The 18982-nt window shown below is 43.8% G+C and overlaps 1 protein-coding gene across 1 annotated transcript; it reads right to left on the bottom strand.

The window, feature by feature from the left end:
- Window positions 1-12036: 12036 nt before the first annotated feature.
- LOC137589072 (neuroepithelial cell-transforming gene 1 protein-like) lies at window positions 12037-18779 on the bottom strand. The gene is made up of 9 exons (XM_068306522.1): window positions 18500-18779; window positions 16052-16159; window positions 15801-15965; window positions 15251-15313; window positions 14867-15040; window positions 14497-14754; window positions 14233-14403; window positions 13896-14082; window positions 12037-13800 (listed from the first exon to the last, which is right to left on the bottom strand). The coding sequence occupies exons 1-9, from the start codon at window positions 18590-18592 to the stop codon at window positions 13331-13333; spliced, it is 1689 nt and encodes a 562-aa protein (XP_068162623.1). The 5' UTR covers window positions 18593-18779; the 3' UTR covers window positions 12037-13330.
- Between the last annotated feature and the right edge of the window lie 203 nt (window positions 18780-18982).

Genomic DNA, 18982 nt, shown 5'->3' with positions numbered 1-18982 from the left:
AAACTGTCCAGTGCAACCCCCCACCATCACCCCCGCTCCAACCCCCCAATGAATTAAAGCTGAAAGTCTGAAAGTCTGCACTTCAACTGCATCTGAATTGTTTCATTTAAATGTATTGTGGTACTGTAGACAACCAGAATTAGAAACACTTTGTCTCTGTCCAAATATTTATGGACCTGACTGTATACCATTACCTAAAGTAAAATCCAACGTGCACCTTTGCCAGGTTTGTTGCCAAGCTGCAGTAAAAAGGGAGGAAATGAAGACTGGCTGCTCTTTAATAATTACAGATAATGTCTTCCCTCAACCATGACTTCATCTAGAGAATATTTACTGAAAAACAACAAGCACGTGCACCAGAGTAATTTGTAGGGATAGAAACAAAAAGCTTTTATTTCTGTTTTCCTTATCCAGTTTTATGAGAATCCTCCAGGTTCTTATGAAAATAGTACCCCCCCACACACACTAGAAGCTTTATTAATGAGCCCATACAGTTGTTCTGGGTAGAAGAGAGGTCACTGTCATTAGACTGATGAGAAGCACACTGTGAGCTCTTTTTTTTTTCAATGTTTCCACATGTTTTTTACCAGGTTGGTTCCATTACTTCCAATTTCCTGTTTAAATACCTGCATTATATTATCAAGGTAACTCCAGGGGCATCTCCACATCCGTCTCCTGGAGACGGATGTGGAGATGCAGAGAGAAAGTGTCCGATGCTTCTGTTTCTTATGAGAGATGGGCCACCACACAGATTGACCTCGGTGTCTTGGCTGTGATGGTTCCACTAGTGACCTGCTATCAGTTGGAGAGATGATGGTGTGTGTCTGGCTAAGAACTCCAGGAATCCTGGCCTGGATCACCACCTGGTTCCTGGACTGACTCTCCAGATACTTCAACTTGTTCCTGCGCTCAGTTTATCTTTACTAAGGGCAGAAGTGTGATAGAAGAGTTTCAGCTAAAATTAAAGGAAAGGTGTACAAAACTGTGGTGAGACCAGCGATGTTGTTTGGTCTAGAGACAGTGTCACTGAAGAAAAGACAGGAGACAGAGCTGGAGGTAGCAGAGATGAAGATGCTGAGGTTCTCTCTGGGAGTGACCAGGATGGATAGGATCAGGAATGAGTACATCAGAGGGACAGCACATGTTAGAGGTTCTGGAGATAAAGTCAGAGAGGCCCGACTGAGATGGTTTGGACATGTCCAGAGGAGAGATAGTGAATATATTGGTAGAAGGACGCTGAGTTTTGAACTGCCAGGCAGGAGGCCTAGAGGAAGACCAAAGAGGAGGTTTATGGATGTAGTGAAAGAGGACATGAAGGTAGTTGGTGTGAGAGAAGAGGATGAGAAGACAGGGTTAGATGGAGGACACTGATCAGCTGTAGCTACCCGTGAAGACAAAAGCCAAAAGGAGGAGAAGACTGCTTACAGTAATGTCTCATGTCTTGAATGCGTTCAGAAAGATATAAACTATTTATTCAAGCAATAACTCAGATTCAGATCAACAAGCAGAAAATGAGCCTCAACAACCTCCCGTGGAGGTTTGCGTCAGCAGCCGTCAATAGTCTCCTCAGACTCAGGCTTGACTTAGTTGTCAAGGTAGAAAACTAAAACTCAACAAAACAGAGTTGTCATCTTCTCCTGCGTGGTTCGTAAAGAATTGAGATGTAATGATTACGACAAACATCAGCATGAATCCATCCATCATCTTCAAGGCGTCTCAACTTCGCTTACCTTCCAGTCCTTCTGCTTTGCCTTGTCAGATACATCTGGTGCACAACAGGATGCCTCATTTCCTTTCAAGTTAATCTCAGGCTTTTTATCTCCCTCCTGACACTTACCTCACCACTCGCTCTGTCACTCCAGACAGGCATAGGAATTGATAAGTCTGCTGAGAGACAAAGGGATGGCTGTTGGAACCTTTCTCAGAAACATCCAGTGACAAACCCTACAAAGCCACGTGAGCCAGGTGTGGAGGAAGCGTCTGTTAAACGTTCTGCTAACAATCCATTTTCATTTTCTCTGGCTGCGTGACTGTGCTGCTCACTACACCAACATGCTGCCTTCAGGTGCTTTGGGCCACGCTGTGAAGACTGCAGGTGCTAAACAGGCTAAAAGCAGACCAGCCTGTATTCTAAATAAACACGTCAGGAAAAACTGATCAGGTTTTAGACGTCAAATCAATTTGTCTGTCTGGAATTTGTGCTTTGCTGTCACATCTCTCAAGTGGGTCTTCTGGACTTACAAGGCCCGTGTCACGACCAGAGCTTTCCTCATGCGGCCATGAGATTGTTCTCATTCATGAGGCGGTGTGTTTGCATTGCATGACCAATCACAAACACAGACAGGTCTCCTGGCAGCAGAGCAGCATATTACACAGATGAAGCTCAGACCTTAAATACAGACAAACACGTAATCCAGGCTAAAAGCAACACAGCTGCAGCTGCCAAAGGCAGGAAGAACGTTTGCCTAAAAACTCTTTGTGTCAAATCCTGAATGGACAAGCTGATGCTGCTGCAGAGAAGGTTGTACTGCATATATGGATAAAATAACTAAAATGACCTTAGAGTGGGGTTGATTAGTGATTTAAATGCAGGAGAGCATTCATTTTACATTTTTTGATGTTTAAATAAACAAAGGGAAGAGTTTTTCTCCAATTTTACATGAATTTTGAAAACGGTGATCATTTCCTTCTGCAGGAATGAAGCGTGTTATAATTCCTGAATCCATGTTACCATTATATTTGAATGTTTTTATATTTCAGCGTTTCTTATTTCTTCTTGTGCATCCATCCACATCTTTGTATTGACAGGTTTTGCACCAGCCAAAAAAAAAAAAAATTAGTCCTACGTGATATCTGTGAATTTAAGGTGAGGCTCATTCCATCGTGACATATCTGGCTCCAGTGTCAGTGACGTGACGAAGATAATGGCCTAATCTTTTTACTCAAATGACAAAAAGGCTTGGAAGAGAATGACTTACATAAAACATCAGCCTAGAAGGGAAACAATAGATCGGAGGTTATGTAATGTAACCTAATTCTGTGATAGCTGACTTTTGAACAGATCCCACACACTCATTATCATCATATTTCTGTGACAGCTTTTTAGGGATCTAATCTTTATTTATTTTTTAGACATACTTGACTGTTAGGTTGGTGATTTGTGCTTTATGCAGTTCTGTCAGAGGAGGAATGAGAAAATCCAACCTTGTTTCTGTTTGTGACCACAAACGAGAGGTGTGTTTGTTGGCCTGGATTTCCGTCTGCTACTTTCACGAGATGTTTTCTATAATGCAAAGTAGAGCAAAAGAATGAAGGTGTGAGTAATCCGGCACCTGGGTGAGTAATGTCTTAAATAACACAGCATTCCCTGGGGTGGTGGAGGAGGACCAGGTGGCATCGGGAGGCTGACACGCAACAAACTGGAAGAGAGCGATCCACTGAGGAGACGGTGATGGAATCACCAGGCTTCCCAGCAGCAGCGCACTGCGCTGTGTCAAAAACACGGTCAACCCGTCTGAAGAATGAGACGTTGTCTCCAAAGATCATCTGAGCAAAAATCAGAGAAAGACAACTCCAAAAATAAATCGTCCGCGAGAAGGCAGCTGAAGGAACCATTAGATTCCAATGGAAATGAAAAGACTGTGTGTGCATTTAGATTAACAGAACACTGGCCAGAGTCTGGATGTGTTTAAACTATCAAATTCCACATGTGTTTTTTTTCTGGTGTATTTGTTTCATTTACTACTAGAAAGGCATAAAGTAGAGCATGAAATTCATCCAAGGCCCAACAGAACCCTTTAATTCAGTCAGAAGTCCTCCAAACCTCACAGCCCCACCATCATTATTTAAGGTTACTGGATTTTTTAACAACTGACCATTTCAATCTGCTGGAGCTGGGTTTTTATTTGGATCTGGACACTTTCAAAGATACCAAATCTCTACATTGGGTTTATTCTGGCCCGAGACCATCTGCTTACCGAGTTTAACGGAAATCAATTAGTTTTTCTTTAATTCTCTGGATAAATCAATGGAAATAAATGAAACTCTGTCATAGAAAGAGAGAAAAAACTTAAATAGATCCACTTCAAAATCTACAAATGTCTTCTTTTTTTTTTCATGAAAATCCAATTCAGAGTTTTTATTTAAATCTGCTGACGAACAAAAACCAACAACAGACGCAAACACACAAACGTCTGTCAGAGGTGATCCTGCAGGTCAGCTGACACAGCTATAAAAACTACACCTGCGCTGCTCAACACACCTACGTCTAATACTTCCAGTAAAGTTAACCACCCCCACCCCCCAGTCTCCACCTCTGATCTGACGCCGTGACCTCTGCAGCTGCACCCAGGCAGCGGCGCTCCACCCCGGGGCCCAGTGTTATGTTATGAAACCACCCTGTCGGCACCCGTGTCAGTTCCAGACACATTTCACCAGCGTGAATCGTCACGTCGGGCTGAAGCTGAATGCTTCGACACTGACTGATTTCCTTCTGATTGGTTGAAGACTGGATGAACCACCAGGCCACCCTAACTCCCATTAAAACCAGTGATGGAGTAGCCTTTTTGTTTTAAGTAAACCCTGGTTATGAAACATCAATTTTATCACGCTTCCATTCAGTCCACACCCTGAGAAGTCATTTACAGCAAGTCGATTTAATTTGCTGATGACTGGCATGAGACAATACTAAAAGAGAAAATTACACTTCGGGTTGAGCCGCTTTCTGACATGAGTGGTAGGTGTCACCCGTCATCCTCACTGCTATCAACAGCGGAGCGACAGGTAGCTGTTAGCGTCTGCATCGCCGGCATTCATCCAGAGTTCGCAGCAGTGTTTCCCACGCTCCTCCGGCAGGTATCAAGGTGTGTAGACATCAGCTGAGCTTTATTTCACCTGCACTGGCATCGCAGGTCTTCACAGGATGAATCTGGAGATATGAACATCAAGGGATTTCTGAATCAAGTAAAAACTCACATGCAGGCCACGCAGACTGGACCCATAATGCAGTATTCTTGTTTGCACTTCCACTCAACTTTTCGAATCCAGAAATTGCCCTCATGTTTTGATCTTGAGTCGAGTTTCTCGTCACGAGACTCACCCGCGTGATTCTGCCTTGTTAAAATCGACCAAACGGCGACACAACGTCTGCTCGTTTTACACGCTGCAGTGAGAGCGAGGAGTTAGTCAGACGCTGTCAGGTCATGTTGGGTTTCTCTTGTCTGCTAAAGCACTTTGAAATGTCTGCTGATGTGATTAAGCGCTGTACAAATAAAGGTTGATTGATTGATTATCACCATGCCTCTGCAAAAATATGCAAAAGGTGGGGGAAAAGCAAGTGACAATGAGTGCGTTCTTGCATAAAAAACCAATAAAAGTTAATGAAGGAAAGAGATTACTGACAAATATCACTGAAGTGTGTGTGGAGAAGGTTCTTTCAGCTTGGTGCAGTGTCCACAGGAGAATGTATGAATTAAAGGCAAAGAAAACTATTGAGTGAAAAGCAAAACTGAAAAAAACTATTACATCTTTCTTTATTGATGTTTCTTTATAAACGTCATGTTGGGATGCGCAAATTTTTCTTGAAGCGCATCCCAGGGATGCACTACTTTCTTGCTATAAAATGAACTCTGATAGTGCATCAACATTTTTTTGGACTTCTCCAAGTGCTGATTTTTCACCTACCTATACTTCGTGTTACAGCTTTGACCTGATATATTTGTTATTTCATTGGAAATCTGACGTAATCTCAAAAAAGAAAAGAAAAGGACAGAGAGGATTGGGTGTCCTCAGGTCCCCCGGGTGTCCCAGCACACACAGCTCCACTGAAAGGACTCCAGCTTGCTTTGATATTGGAAAGTGGAGCAGCCGTCTAGCAATGGATCATAAAGTTTATGTAACTCCCAGTCACCTCATTTCACTTAGAGCAGGAGTTAGAGTGGGAGGAAGGGGGGAGGGATGAAGACCATCCAAACACTGGTCTGATCTGTATTCCAGCTGTTCCACCGTCTGATGGTCAGGGGGGAAAACAGGGGACAAAACCTCCCGTGTACCTTTGTCCTTAACGTCATACTTGCATGCTGATAAATACTTTGGTTAAATTATTATTAAATTATTTCAATGTCTTATTCTTATTTTCTCCACACAGAAAGCTTGTCCCCTTACACCAACAAACTGTTTCCTGCTCAAACCGTCCAAACTGAACTGAACCCCATGAGGTGCTGATGGAGACGGACGAGACATTCCGTGTGTCAAAAACAACATGAATCCTCCAGGGCAGGATTCCAGGTGACATGGATCTGTCCTCTAACACCAGCTTGGACTACTGGGTGGTGGTGGGGGGGGGTCACCACAGGGATCACTGCTGATGATGATAATCAGCCCTGTTTTGGTTATAGATCTGGGTGTTTTGAAGGACCACACAGTTTGGAGGAGAAGTATTTTGTAAATTCTAAAATTATGTTCTGGGTTATATAAGATGCCCTTTATTTCCCCACGGACACCATTCGCTTTGCCAGTTTGAACAATCCCTACAAGGAAATGCTTTTCTTTATTCTCACAAACTTGGGTCCTTTTCCAAAAAGATAAGAAATGTCAGCCTCTGCACGAACGGGAGAGGCTGTAGAAGCAAACACGCAGCTCTCGCAGTTTGATCAACATTACCTGGGAGTGTTGCTGCTTTAATTCCCACTGGAGCAATGAAAGAGTATTTATGGAAATCATACTGTGGCAATCATACTGTGATTGTCTCACATGGAAAATGAACTGTGTCCCCTGATGCAGACATGCGGGGGGGGGGGGAATGCCAAACCATTTATGGGTTGTGGTGCAATAAAAAAAAAAAAAAATAGAGAACGAGCTCTGCAATCAGAGATAATCTGAGATTCTCAGGTTTCCACGGGAACAGAGGCCTTTATTTCTCAGCTGATTTCATCTGGAAAATTTGGAGATTTGGAAAGAAAACAGCAAACAAATCCGGTGGCGGATTTTAGAAGGAAGCGCTCAACCGAGCTGCCTTCATACCTGACAGAGTGAGTCAGTCTGACAGCATAGAGATTGGCCAAGCCGCTATTTTCAACTCGACATAATCTGTTAACGTATGATATGTGGAGCAGATTCTTGTTTGATCGCTCTTGTGACTGAGAGAAAGGGGAAAAAAAATCAAAAGCTGAGGCCGTTCTCCTAAATATAACCTGCCTGCGCGCTCGCTCCAAGTAAAATGGAAAAAAAAAAAGCATCCCTTGCATGATCACCATCTCTCTTTGTGAGTTATTACACCATTCTTAGCAGGCCACGAATGCTCAAAGCATCTTTGCTGTCCACTGAACTTTACATAGTCAGCACAGAGGCTGATTACACTCAGCATGAGCACGCAGGAAGAATTTGGCGTCAGTGATGTCCAGTAAAAGCCGTCTGTGTGTCACAGCGCCAAAGCCTCCGGATATCCTCCGCAGGAAATGAAAGCAAACCTGAGCGTCCTTCTGACACAGAGGTTGTATCTGCACTAACACAGAGACACCACAGTTTCACAGACGCATTCTGCTCTCATAGGGATGATTGAAGTACTGTTAGAGGGCTTTTACGTTAGGCTGGCTATAAGGCACACCTTCAATGAATGGCCTATTTTAAACTTTATTCACAAAGAGTTCCCACTGGATTGTAACGCACACTGTCGGTGTTTGAGAAAATTAAAGGCTTTTAGGTGCGGCCTTATAGTGCGGAAAATACTGTACACATCCTATGTGTACTGAGTGGTGCTTCTGTGATTAAACAATGATTAAATCATTATGGAAATGAGGTTTTACGCAGATAAAAAATTGGCACGGAGAACTCAGTTTTTCTTCAGTGAAATACACGTGTGGCTTTTAGGTGCGGCCTTATAGTGCAGAAAATACTGTATTTGCTATATATTGCCGGGAGAGACTCCAGCAACCCCCGTGACCTGCAAAAAGTGGAAAAAGCAGTCAAGAAGATAAATGAATGACTGAATATTGACTAATGAATGAATAATGCTGTAAATTAAAATAATGTCCAGTGATGATTTCACGTTGGAGGATGTGACTTTGTCATTATGTCAGTTTAAAAAACACGCTCCAAATTTTTTGCGACAGACTGAAATGTACCAGCTTGTGTTTTGTTCATAACATCCCCTAAGGGCAAGATTTTGCCATCATCTTTTTTTCAAATACGTGCCTATTGAAATGAGCGTTACTCGCTCTTCAAGTTTTTTTTTTTTTCTTCTTTTCCAGCCTCACGTGTCGTCTCCTCAGGCAAAAGGAAATCCAACAGACGAGGTGCTACTCGCCTGAGAGCAGACAGCTCCTTTCAGCAGCGTGTGAGTGATGACTGAGACTAGTTCCTGGTTTTGTCAGGACAGAGAGAATAGAGTGTATTTTGACAAAAACATGCAGTTGAGCTTTTGATGGCGGCGGGGGGGGGGGGTGCTGTGAACCCATTTGACCTCCAGTCTTCTGATTCCCCCCCCCCCCCCCTCCGAGCATTTACTTTGGTGTCTAGCTTTTGTCTTGAGGGTCGTTCACGTTTTTTTCTTGTGGGTGTGAAAAAGTGATGTTAGATATTTCCAATGCAGGGAGATTCCAAAGCCTCTATAGGATCTCAGCCACCAAGTGATGACAGACTGACACAGAGGAGCTCATATGCATTCACGTGTCGGCATGCTAATCTCACAGACAATCTCTCTGTTCCAGAGTCTCCACTCTGTGTGGGGCTGGGGGGGGGACTTTTCAATGCATAAGACATGAGTGACTGAGTTCATCACCCACTCACTGAGGGCCTTCACCAGTGGCACTAGCCTGTTGTACGACTTTATATGCTGCAAGTGGGTGTTTGTTTTATGTTTTATTGTTCATCTGTCTAGTTATTGCACGCTGACCTTTTTCTCAACAATTTCTTTCACTGGTGACGACGACGCTTTCAGGCAAGTTTAGGCCGGTCGTTGTCTCAGCTGAATTCTTTCTTTTATACTTCCACTAACACCAAGCCTTTTGTGACAAGGCTGAAAAATTGTCTTTCTAATCCTCTACAGGTGTACAGAATGCAGCCAGGTTCTTATTTATATGGTTTTCCATGTTTGAAAATGCTTTCCAAAATGTGCTCACAAGCATTTTGGTAGAAGTTCAATAAGAAGATTGATCCCTTTCTGATGCCAGTATTCTATATATGAAACTAGCCATCAAGCATAGCATTAATATCCATAATCGAGGGTGAAGGCCACCATCCTACGCTAATACGCTTAGAATATTATCGGCCTTTGGATGGCGTTTCCATCTCCATCCTAAATAAATGAAATTTGCTATGAGAAAAGCAAAAAGCGTCTCAAGGGAACACAAAAAAAAAATTTTTGATGAAAATTCAGAAAGTTTCTTCAAATACTTGAACTTTTTCAAATGTGAATACTTCTAATTCGGCAAAAAAGACACAAGACTAACTGTTCTTGGCACATTCTCTCCTATCCGGATTTAGGTGTCACCTCTTTGTACTACAAGCATTCCAAAGAGACTGAGTCAGACCGGTCGGAGAGGTTTTTTTTATAGTTTATGTGATCCTCTCTGGTGACTCTCCTCCATTGGCAGCAGCAGATATTGAAGTTGAAGGCAGGTTGTGGTTGTCGGGGTGAGTTTGTGGAGGTTTGAGGTGGATGGAGATGAGTACGGACAGATGAGGCGGTGAGGGATTTGTGACGGGAGGCTCAGCTGTCTGTGTCCGTCAATAAACTCGTCCCACAATTCTTTGAATAGCACACATGAGCCGCTGAGAGAGATGTTTCTGGTACACTGGTCCTGATGTGTTTGTGTCTGGACTGGTTCTCAGCAAAAAAAAAAGAAGTAAAATTAAATAAATAAATAAAGTTACTGTTCAAAATAGCCACACGCTGTTAAATAAAGACCTCAGAGAGACACTCTGCTCTGTTACAGCAGTTAAATCAACCGGAGCCACTTCATTCGTCTGTAGATGAAGGCAAATAAAAATAACATGAGGTTTAATTTAAGCAGCATGAACTCTCAGCACAGCCCCCCCCCCCCCCCAAATCTGTCATTAGTTCAAGCTTTTTGGTGGTCTCAACAAAAATACTGTAAAGCAAGAGTCCGATGAGCAAACTCTGGGATGAATGTTTCGGAGAGTTGCTGCATGTCTAAAATTGGAGAATTCTCCATGTGATGCTTTCATAATAATCATTGGTGAATAGTTCTGGATGTCAAGGGTTGTGGCTAAAATTGGATTCCCTGTTACATGTCTGTTTGGCAATAGCTCAACCGTTCTCTTCATTTGACTTTTATGCCTCATTGGAGGCTTTTCTACTTTGTCTCCTTTTTTTAAATTGTTACATGATCGTAAATGATCTTTTCTGCTTGTGCTTCATGAACCAATCAATTATTGCTTCTTCTTTAAATATCTTTTTGATCCTGACATTCTGATCCCATATTAGGGAGGTCAACACCTTCTCAATGCTCTCTCATACTTCAGATCATTCCAGAGGATTTCTCTTCCACCCTGTGGTTTTTAGTCTGACCCATCTGTGGTGTAACCGAGGGCAAAAGACGAGCACCATCCAGTGCTGGTCTGTCATTACACCGTCACTCGGCCGCAAATGAATAAAACACATCTGCAGATTTGGAACGCTAAAGCACAAAGGCAGAGAATTCTTTACCTTCAGAGGAGAGGATGAAATCAGCCACCAAATAACAGGTTATTTCGTTGTTAAAGAGCTGCTCTGTGAGCATATTACAGCACCCCCATCAAACAATGTTGATGGGGGTGTTTTAAAAAAAGGGCTTGGGATTAGAGATGGAGGCTGTTACCCATCCAAACTGATGGCTCCTCCTGTTAACATAACACAAATTTAATAGATCACTGTGATTTACTACAACTTAAAGTTTATTCATTTATCTTTTCTGCAGCATTTCAGTCTTTACCAACCGAAAGAAATTGTAGTTAAACCACCATAGCATAAAAATAACTTGAAACCCAATGGTTTAATGTTCGGAAAAATATGTCCAGTAAGTGTTAAATGATCGAGTGCCCAGTGGTTTGTGTCCAGAGTGTTTAACAGCTTCTCTGTTCTGAGGGGGGCTACTTTCCTGCCAATGGAGTTAACAGCTTCCATATCACTGTAAACCTGGTGCATGTTCAAATCCAATGAAAGTAAAAGGAGACTGCATGGAGAGCATGAGCAAATGTTTGGAGAATGCTCTGTTTCTGAGGCTTGAAGCCATTACACACATCTGCCAAGCACACAAAAGGATATCAAAGCCTTTGTTTCACAGTGACGGCTGATAGGAAGCAGTCGCTTCTTTGCTTCTCTCTACGATCTCTTCATTTATCTCGCATCATCACCAAACTGCATACCAGCATGAATGGAGTAGCCTTCTCCCTCCTGAAGCCTTTAAACCCATTGTATGTATTACAACAAGTGAGGAGCTCTTGTGGAACACTCGTCAGGTCTTCCAAATGACCTGACGGGATGAGGTGTCTCCTTCAAAACAGACTCTGATAATTACAGTCGTTCAAACAAGGACCAGGCAGGGATGTTACAGATTTAAAAAAAGCATTCCAACTAATTCCTACATTGGAAATGTTTCTCTTGGCAACTACATGGAACCCACTGTTTAGTTAAGAGCTGAGCATAGCCATAAATCAATGGGTATCTCTTTTTCCTGTCTTCATATGGGACACTCCTGTTTTTAATTCCATGTGAGCCGTATGAGAAAGACACACACACACACACACACACACGCACGCACACACACACAATTTTCCACACTATAAGGCGCACCTAAAAGCCTTTAATTTTCTCAATTTCTTATAATCCAAAGTGTCTTATACATGAAGACAAGTTTTAAAATAGAACATTCATTGAAGAGGAGTTCTCAGATGTTTTTTTAGAATCCAGAGCGCTTTATGTATGAAAAAAAATGTTTTAATAGGCCATTCGTTGAATGTACGCCTTATAGTCCAGTGTGCTTTACAGTGTGGAAAACACTGTAGTCAGGGGAGAAAAAATAACATGAAACTTAAAGGTCAGATGAAAATCTTCCACAGATCTTTATTGTTCTTTTAATTACATACAGTTTGGGACAAACAAGTCACCCTTTATTTTCCATCTTCTTGAAAACACTTACAAAAACTTTGCTCTTCCTCCCTTCCCCTACATACTTATTCCGTACTTTTTACTTGATTTTACCATCTTCTCTGAGCAAGATATCACATCAACTTCTAAGGAAAAGCTGATGGAGTTCCTCATCTTGCATTGACGCTACATTTCAGTTCACTCTCAGCTTTATCCATCATTTGTCTTTCTCTCTTCCACGTTCAACAACTTTCTCTTTATCCACCAGTTTTTCTCGTTCCACGTTTAACTGCCTCGTCCTTCTGGACGAGTGAATACATCCTGTTGCTTCTACTGGTACAAGCAGTGTCCACAACTAAAGCCCCATGCAAGATGCTACACTGAAAAGTGATGTTTCATTCTGAAAAGTCAGCTCTTTTTTTAAAAAAAAAAAAAAACCAACATGGCTCAGTTCAAAATTTTGTTTCAAAACAAAACCCATCTCTTCCGACATCAGATGATTTGCCAACTTTAAACTTCATTGCAATGTCTCTGCTCTTTTAACCGAGAGAAAATACAATCTCATCTGTTTATGGATTTAAATTAATGCCTCTGACTGCAGTATGTGAAAAAATAAAAGCGTTGATCCCAACATCTGTCGTAAAAGGAATGTATAAAAATAAGACGCATTTTTCTGAATGAAAATCTGACTTCAACAGACATTTTTGTCTCTGTGTTATTTGTATGAAAACCTCTGTTTAAGAATTCTTTTCTCAAAACCTGCCTGGATTTTAGAATGACTTCACCAAATAACTAAAACAGTGCTGCTTTATTACACCTAAAAAATACTACAATCATTTTTAGAATATAAAAATGTAAATCTTTTTTTTTTTTCAACCCCCACAAGATCTAAGAAAATAATGCTTAAATATCAATTTACCAGTAAACAAGGTTGAATGCACCACCTCTAGGAAATCAACAAGTTTCTCACACAGATTCTCGTGTGAAAGGTGTTTGTCCCTCGTTTTGCTTCCCTTTTTAGAGGTGGAGGAAGTCGTGCACTCGTCTCCAGAATACTGTGTCTCCGTGGGACACGCTCCGATGGAGGGGTAAAGTAAATAGCTGCCAGAGAGGACAGTAACACAGAACACTGTTGTAATAATAATACGCACTCACGCATAAATAGTCCCAGGCTTCTCTGTGTTGTTATGACACTTATGTACAAAAAAAAGTCTGAACAGGAGTCCGTCCCCCCCCCCCCACAGTTCACACCATCGTCTCTTTTCTCTTCCCTAAAGAATACAGGGACTTCTTGTCCTTTTTGGTTTTGTGTGTCGCGGGCGTGGAGAGTGACGACGATGAAGACGACGTAGACGACGTAGACGACGACGACGACGATGATGGTGATGTTGATGATGATGAGTGGGCTGGGGTGGAGATGGGGGTTGTGCCGCTGCAGGGTGAGCTGGGGGCGGATTGTGAGGTCGGCTGTGGGCAGTTCTCGTCCGCTTCCTCCATGTGGATGATGGCGGAGACGGAAGAAGGGCGGCGCTTGGACCGAGCGTCGCCGCTCGCCGATGGGATGGGGGTGGAAGGCTCGCTGAGGGGCCGGTGGACGGAGATGGCGCTGCGGAGGCAGTTCAGCCATTGTTGCTTGTGGAAAATATCGTTGACCTGCAGCGTATGGGACTGCGTCTGGCTCAGGTCTTGGGATCTCACACGGAAAATGTTCTTTGCTGTGGGCAAAGTGGAAAAAAAGTAGGATGAGCAATCAATACCTTTGACTTTTCTCCATCGGAAACGTCATCAAACACTCAAACACGAGCCTCACCTTTGTCAGCGTTGCTGAAAGCGCCTCTGAAGGAGCCGCCCATTCTGACGTCTCCATCCTGCAGGTCTTCCAAAACCAGCCCCTGCACCGGGATTGGCTGCCGGTAAACCTGGAAGCAATGGCGCTCGTTTCTGGTGACGGGACGGGTCAGAACCAGCAGCTCGGTGAACAGGAACACATGCAGCTTCTAGAAGAGAACAAATAATAGAGACAAAAAAAATATTAAAAAACTGAGGATTTATATTTTACAGAAAACTTTGCTATCAAAGTTGAAGCTGAAAAACGAACCGGCAGCCAAAGGAGGAATGTTTTAATGATAGGAAAGAGTTCTGCTCACCGTGCCGCTCTTGTTTCGGAGTTCTCCGTGACACAGCAGGCTCTTGCACTGCTCGATGAGAGGGTCTCTCTGCCTGTCGTCAAGATACTCCAACTTGTCGATGTAGTACTGGCACTCGGACTCTCCCTTCTTCATGTTGATGTCAGACAGCACTCTGTGGATGATGGCGATCTAAAAAAAACAATCACAGATTGAGCTTCAGCCACTCTTTAAAATCACAAATCAAGATTAAGTTCTGTCCAACGTTAACCAGTTTCAACTTACTGCTTCCTCCAGGCTGGCGGCGTCCGGGTGCTCCGTCGGAGTGTGTTTCAGGATCTCTTTGAGCAGCAGCGGATACTTGACCAGACGAGAGCGTGGGATGTCCAGGAAGCTCCACAAGTCCAGCTTCCTGCTGAAAGGCGACTCCAGACAGCGTTGCAGAAAGTCCTGCACCCGCGGGTCCTGTTTCTTCTGATCCAGGAGCGCCTTGGCTGCTAGCTGGTTGCTGCAGTAGTCTTTGTAGGCGTTAAGCCGAGGCAGCTGCGTGGGAGACGGGACACTTTAACTAATGTTTCCATGCTGTTTTCATACCCATTTATGTTTTAACCACAACCAAAAAACGGTTTGAGATATTTGGAAACGTGACATTTACCCAGCTCACGACAATCTGTCCGATTTGACCAACGGTGCCATCGGGCCCTGTAGCTTTGGAAAGCTTGGACAGGAGGTCCTCATGCAGAGGGATGTAAGCATCCAGGTTTCCAAAGATGTGTGTGAGCTCCTCTTCAGACATAATGGAGAGCTTCAGCATGGGATCGTGGTACGCCTGAGCAGGAGGGAAGAGAAAGAACAGTCAACTAACAACATTCCATCAGTGGTAGATGCTAAGAATAACTATCTTTAAGGGAAAGACACAGAAATAATTCCTGTCTTTTAATAGTTTCTGGCTTGGCTATGTGAAAAGCCTGCCAGAGTTCAATTCAATCTGTTTGCTTTGTATGCACTCCCTCTGCCACATAGATCTGAAAGCACAAACCTTGCGTGCGAGCTGGAGGTCCTCAATCAGGTCCTGTTCTCCACGAGACAGCTCAAATATGGCCTGAAGAAAGGGAGGAACGCGCACGGTAAGATACTGTTTTCAGGATGTCATTACATTTTTACCATTAAAAGTCAATTTAAAACCTTGCGGCTGCAAATCAGTGAGGTAAACTTCTCAAAACTGAAACCTATCTGGATGTATTCTGCCTCTCCTTCTGGCTTTCTGAGATTAAAACTGGACACACTGTTTACAGCGTCAGACCGTCGGCCCAGACATTCTGACACATACAGGATGAGTGGGGTGGGGGCGGGAGAGTTTGTTCATTGGCTTCTCAGCCCTGTGTTAACTTAACCAGACTGGGAAAAGGCCTCTGGATGGCTTTTGGTCCCATTTAGACTACTTGACTCAAATGCTACATGGGTATGTGAGCTAGTCTGTTAGATAGGTGTAATTCACCGCTGTCTGGATTCCTAACACATGACTCTGCAGCTGCGCTGTGCTGACAGCGTCGTCTACGACCGTCTCCTTTCTCTTCGCTGAGTCTCACCTCCTGCCGCTTGATCTCTTTGGTGGAGAAAGTTCCTTTCTGGCGGACGTCTAGTGTTTCAGACCACAGCGTGCTGTTCCTCCTTTTTGGCGGTGTTGGGGCCGCTGCCTTGTTGCAAGGCTTCTGGGGCACGCCCGGCGCCTTGCCATCGCCCCGGAATGAGGCCTGCGGACGAAGAGGACGCCCCAGATGTCAGACATGTTGCAGTTTGAAACCAAGAAGCTGTTTCTCAGGAAATCGCAGGAGCTCACCTGGATGGTTTGGCCGAAGCGCCGGACGGCCCCATTCTTCACCGGTGATATGAGGCTGGCTAGCGACGTCACCCTGCCGAGAGAACGGACACGCTTGTTGCTGGGTTCCTGGAGAAGCAAGAGGGAAAAAATGGACTAGTTAGACAATTTGTCCAAAAAAAAAAAAAAAAGAGAATTCTTATTCTGCAGACCACAACACAGAACAAAATTAGTATGGTTTTCACAGAGACCTCAACAGTGAGTCCAGGCACTTCCTTGTAACAGAACACAACAAATCACATCATAAATCCCCATCATTGACTCTAGTTTAGAGTTGATGGAAAGTTGATGGCGCTTAAGTCAATCCGCCGTCAGACAGACTGGCGGAGCAGCAGACAGACGAGCAGGAAGCAGCTCCAGCAGCTGTTGGCTCCATTATCTGAAGTGTGTTGAGCCAGACTGGCCCACAGAGCACAAAAGAGCCATTCTGGATGTCCATCAGCAGGGGAAAGGGGTCTGGAGGAATGCCAGGAATGCACGAGACCCAGCTCTCAGCTGTTCGACGCCCCTCCCTGCTTCACACCGCTACTATCTCGCCTGACAACAAATACGACTCCAGGATGGATCTGCGTCATCGCTCAACCACCGTACGATGAATGCGTTCTCTCTGCTTTCCTAGATAGATTAAGAAGTACAGACAGTCTGTCAGGACTGAGACGGACAGACAGTCGGAACCTGAGCAGCAGTCGTTCACAAATGTGCTGACTTAGTGCCGTCACAGTGGCTGAACCGCAGTGTTAATGACTGCAAGTCGAAACAGGCTTCAAGCAAACCTGACGTGAGAGCAGCCCTACACCTGGCCAAGGTAACCCCCCTCCCCCAGGGATGGGATGAAGGAGAGAGCAGCTTGGCCTTGAGCCAATCACAACAATTCACACAAAGACAGACAGCTAAAAATCTGAGGTAATGCTTCCAAACAGGATAATAAGGGGTCCATCATGATCAGAATAATGATTTGTAAATTTGCACGAAATCTGAATGAGTTTACAGCAATACAGCCCCCCCCCCCCCCCCAACTAAGGGCTGCTTGTGTTTTCGCCTGACTCAGGCCAAAAGAGATTTTTTGCTTTGGCTCAGCAAATCTGGGAAACAGGGCGGCTTTGAGGCTCCAGGCTCTGCAGACACAGCTGTGGAACAGATCCACACAAGATCGAGTCACATCTCCCCATCGGACCCCAACACCCCGAGTTCCTTGAGATTTTCCTAAGCCCTCTAGTGGCAGGGAGGAGTTAATAGACGCCACATGTTAACTGAGTCCCACATGCACAGACAGACTAGTCTGACTCGGAATTTGTGGTCATGCAAATTTAAATGAAGAATAAAGAAAGAGAAAAAGTTTCCAATGGGGAGTGGGGTTTCCAATGTTGATACTGGAAACCATTGTCACCTTCCTGTCCTTTGAAAACCTGCCTATGAATAACAAAAGAACAGTAGAACCCCGGTTTCTGTTAATCAGTCTGAAAGGGAACAGACAGGGAAAAGTTTCTGTTTCTTGTGGTTTGTAGAGTCTTGTTCACTTCAGGAAACCAGATGGATCCAGGCTCTTATCAGTGGAACAATGACCCCTCGTTGTACTTGTGCAGTGTGCTACTTAAACCTTCTCACAACCTCATAAACATCAAGTGCTTTTTCAGGGACGTGAGTGCGCACGGCTAATGCTCCAAACAAGTCAATAAGATTGAAGGAAAGGACAGCCAGACCTCAAATAATGAAGTCATAGTCATCAGAAAATTCACAGGAATGTCACAAAACCTGTAAAGCTAAAATGGAGTTTCAATTGTGCAATTCAGGGAGAAAAAGGAATGAATTAATCTATAACTTCTCCTTTATTGAGTAGATTACCGTAAAAGGCACCACATGTTCCTGATATCTCCCGAAAGAGAAGCCAAAAAAAGAGAAGCAAACATAGACACACAGGGCAAACTGAGGTTTCAGTACCTGTAACCCCTGAGTTTGCAATTGAAAGAATCCTCTCCTGTTGCTTTTCTGAATTAGCATCAGAGAAAACCTGATTTAACTTCAAATATCAGACGGCAAACAAATACTAGACGAGACTGAACAGAACAGAGGTTGGTTTGTTGACTGGGGGTTCATCGCCTGCTGAGCTACCTGCTGGGATGCATATTTGTCCACAGACGTGCAATACACAAAGACGGTTCACTGTTAACAATGTCATGGGTGCAGTGGAATACAATCATTAACTTTTGCAGGTTAGGCAGTATCACAGACATATTTAGTGCTCAGGAGCGAAGTTCACCGCTGTAAGAAGGTGAGATAAAGACAGGGTTCGGCACTGATTCATTCACTATCTGAAACCAAGGTATGACCTCACCTTAATGAGTTCCTGTCAAATATTTGCTCGAGTACATTGGTAGCAGAAAAACAAAGTAGAATGTTTTCAGATCTTACCTCTGACTCTTTGTTGGCTTGGTTCTGGCAGTCTATCACTTGCAAAGTCCGTTTGATAGGCACCAAGCTACCCAGTTCATCGTAAGCCACCATAGCTTACAATAAAAACACGATATCCTTTTTTTTTAATCCTCGTGAATCAGCTCCAAGTAATCCACAGCAGAGAAAAAAATGTGACCAAAATCAAAGGTTGTGTATGAATAAAGGAAATAAATTCAATAAATAAATACAGTGTCCCACTAGGAGGCTTCTCATTCTCTAGTAGGACTCACACACCCTCTCCTAACTTTGTTCTGAGGTTGAGTGAGGGAGGGAGGGCTTTTATAGCTGTGGGACAGACAGGGAGGGGCGAGCTGGAGATGAGGCGGTATCGGTTTACTTGGAAACCAGCGGAGGCAGCCTGCGGGCTCTGCTGAGTGAAAACAGTAGTGAGAATTTCTAAGATCACCTGCTTCTGAGGTGAGTTGACAGTCAACAGTCAAC

This window comes from Antennarius striatus, chromosome 22 (genome assembly GCF_040054535.1).
Source record: "Antennarius striatus isolate MH-2024 chromosome 22, ASM4005453v1, whole genome shotgun sequence".
NCBI classification, from domain to species: Eukaryota; Metazoa; Chordata; class Actinopteri; order Lophiiformes; family Antennariidae; genus Antennarius; species Antennarius striatus.
The sequence above is the reverse complement of the archived record's forward strand: the minus strand, read 5'-3'. Positions and strand labels throughout refer to the sequence as shown.

Coding starts and splice junctions, on each gene's coding strand:
- LOC137589072 (XM_068306522.1), bottom strand. CDS start 18,592: ATGGTGGCTTACGATGAACTGGGTAGCTTGGTGCCTATCAAACGGACT. Junction 15,041..15,250: donor ACCTCCAGCTCGCACGCAAG/GTTTGTGCTTTC, acceptor CCTCCTGCTCAG/GCGTACCACGATCCCATGCT. Junction 14,083..14,232: donor TCCGAAACAAGAGCGGCACG/GTGAGCAGAACT, acceptor GTTCTCTTCTAG/AAGCTGCATGTGTTCCTGTT.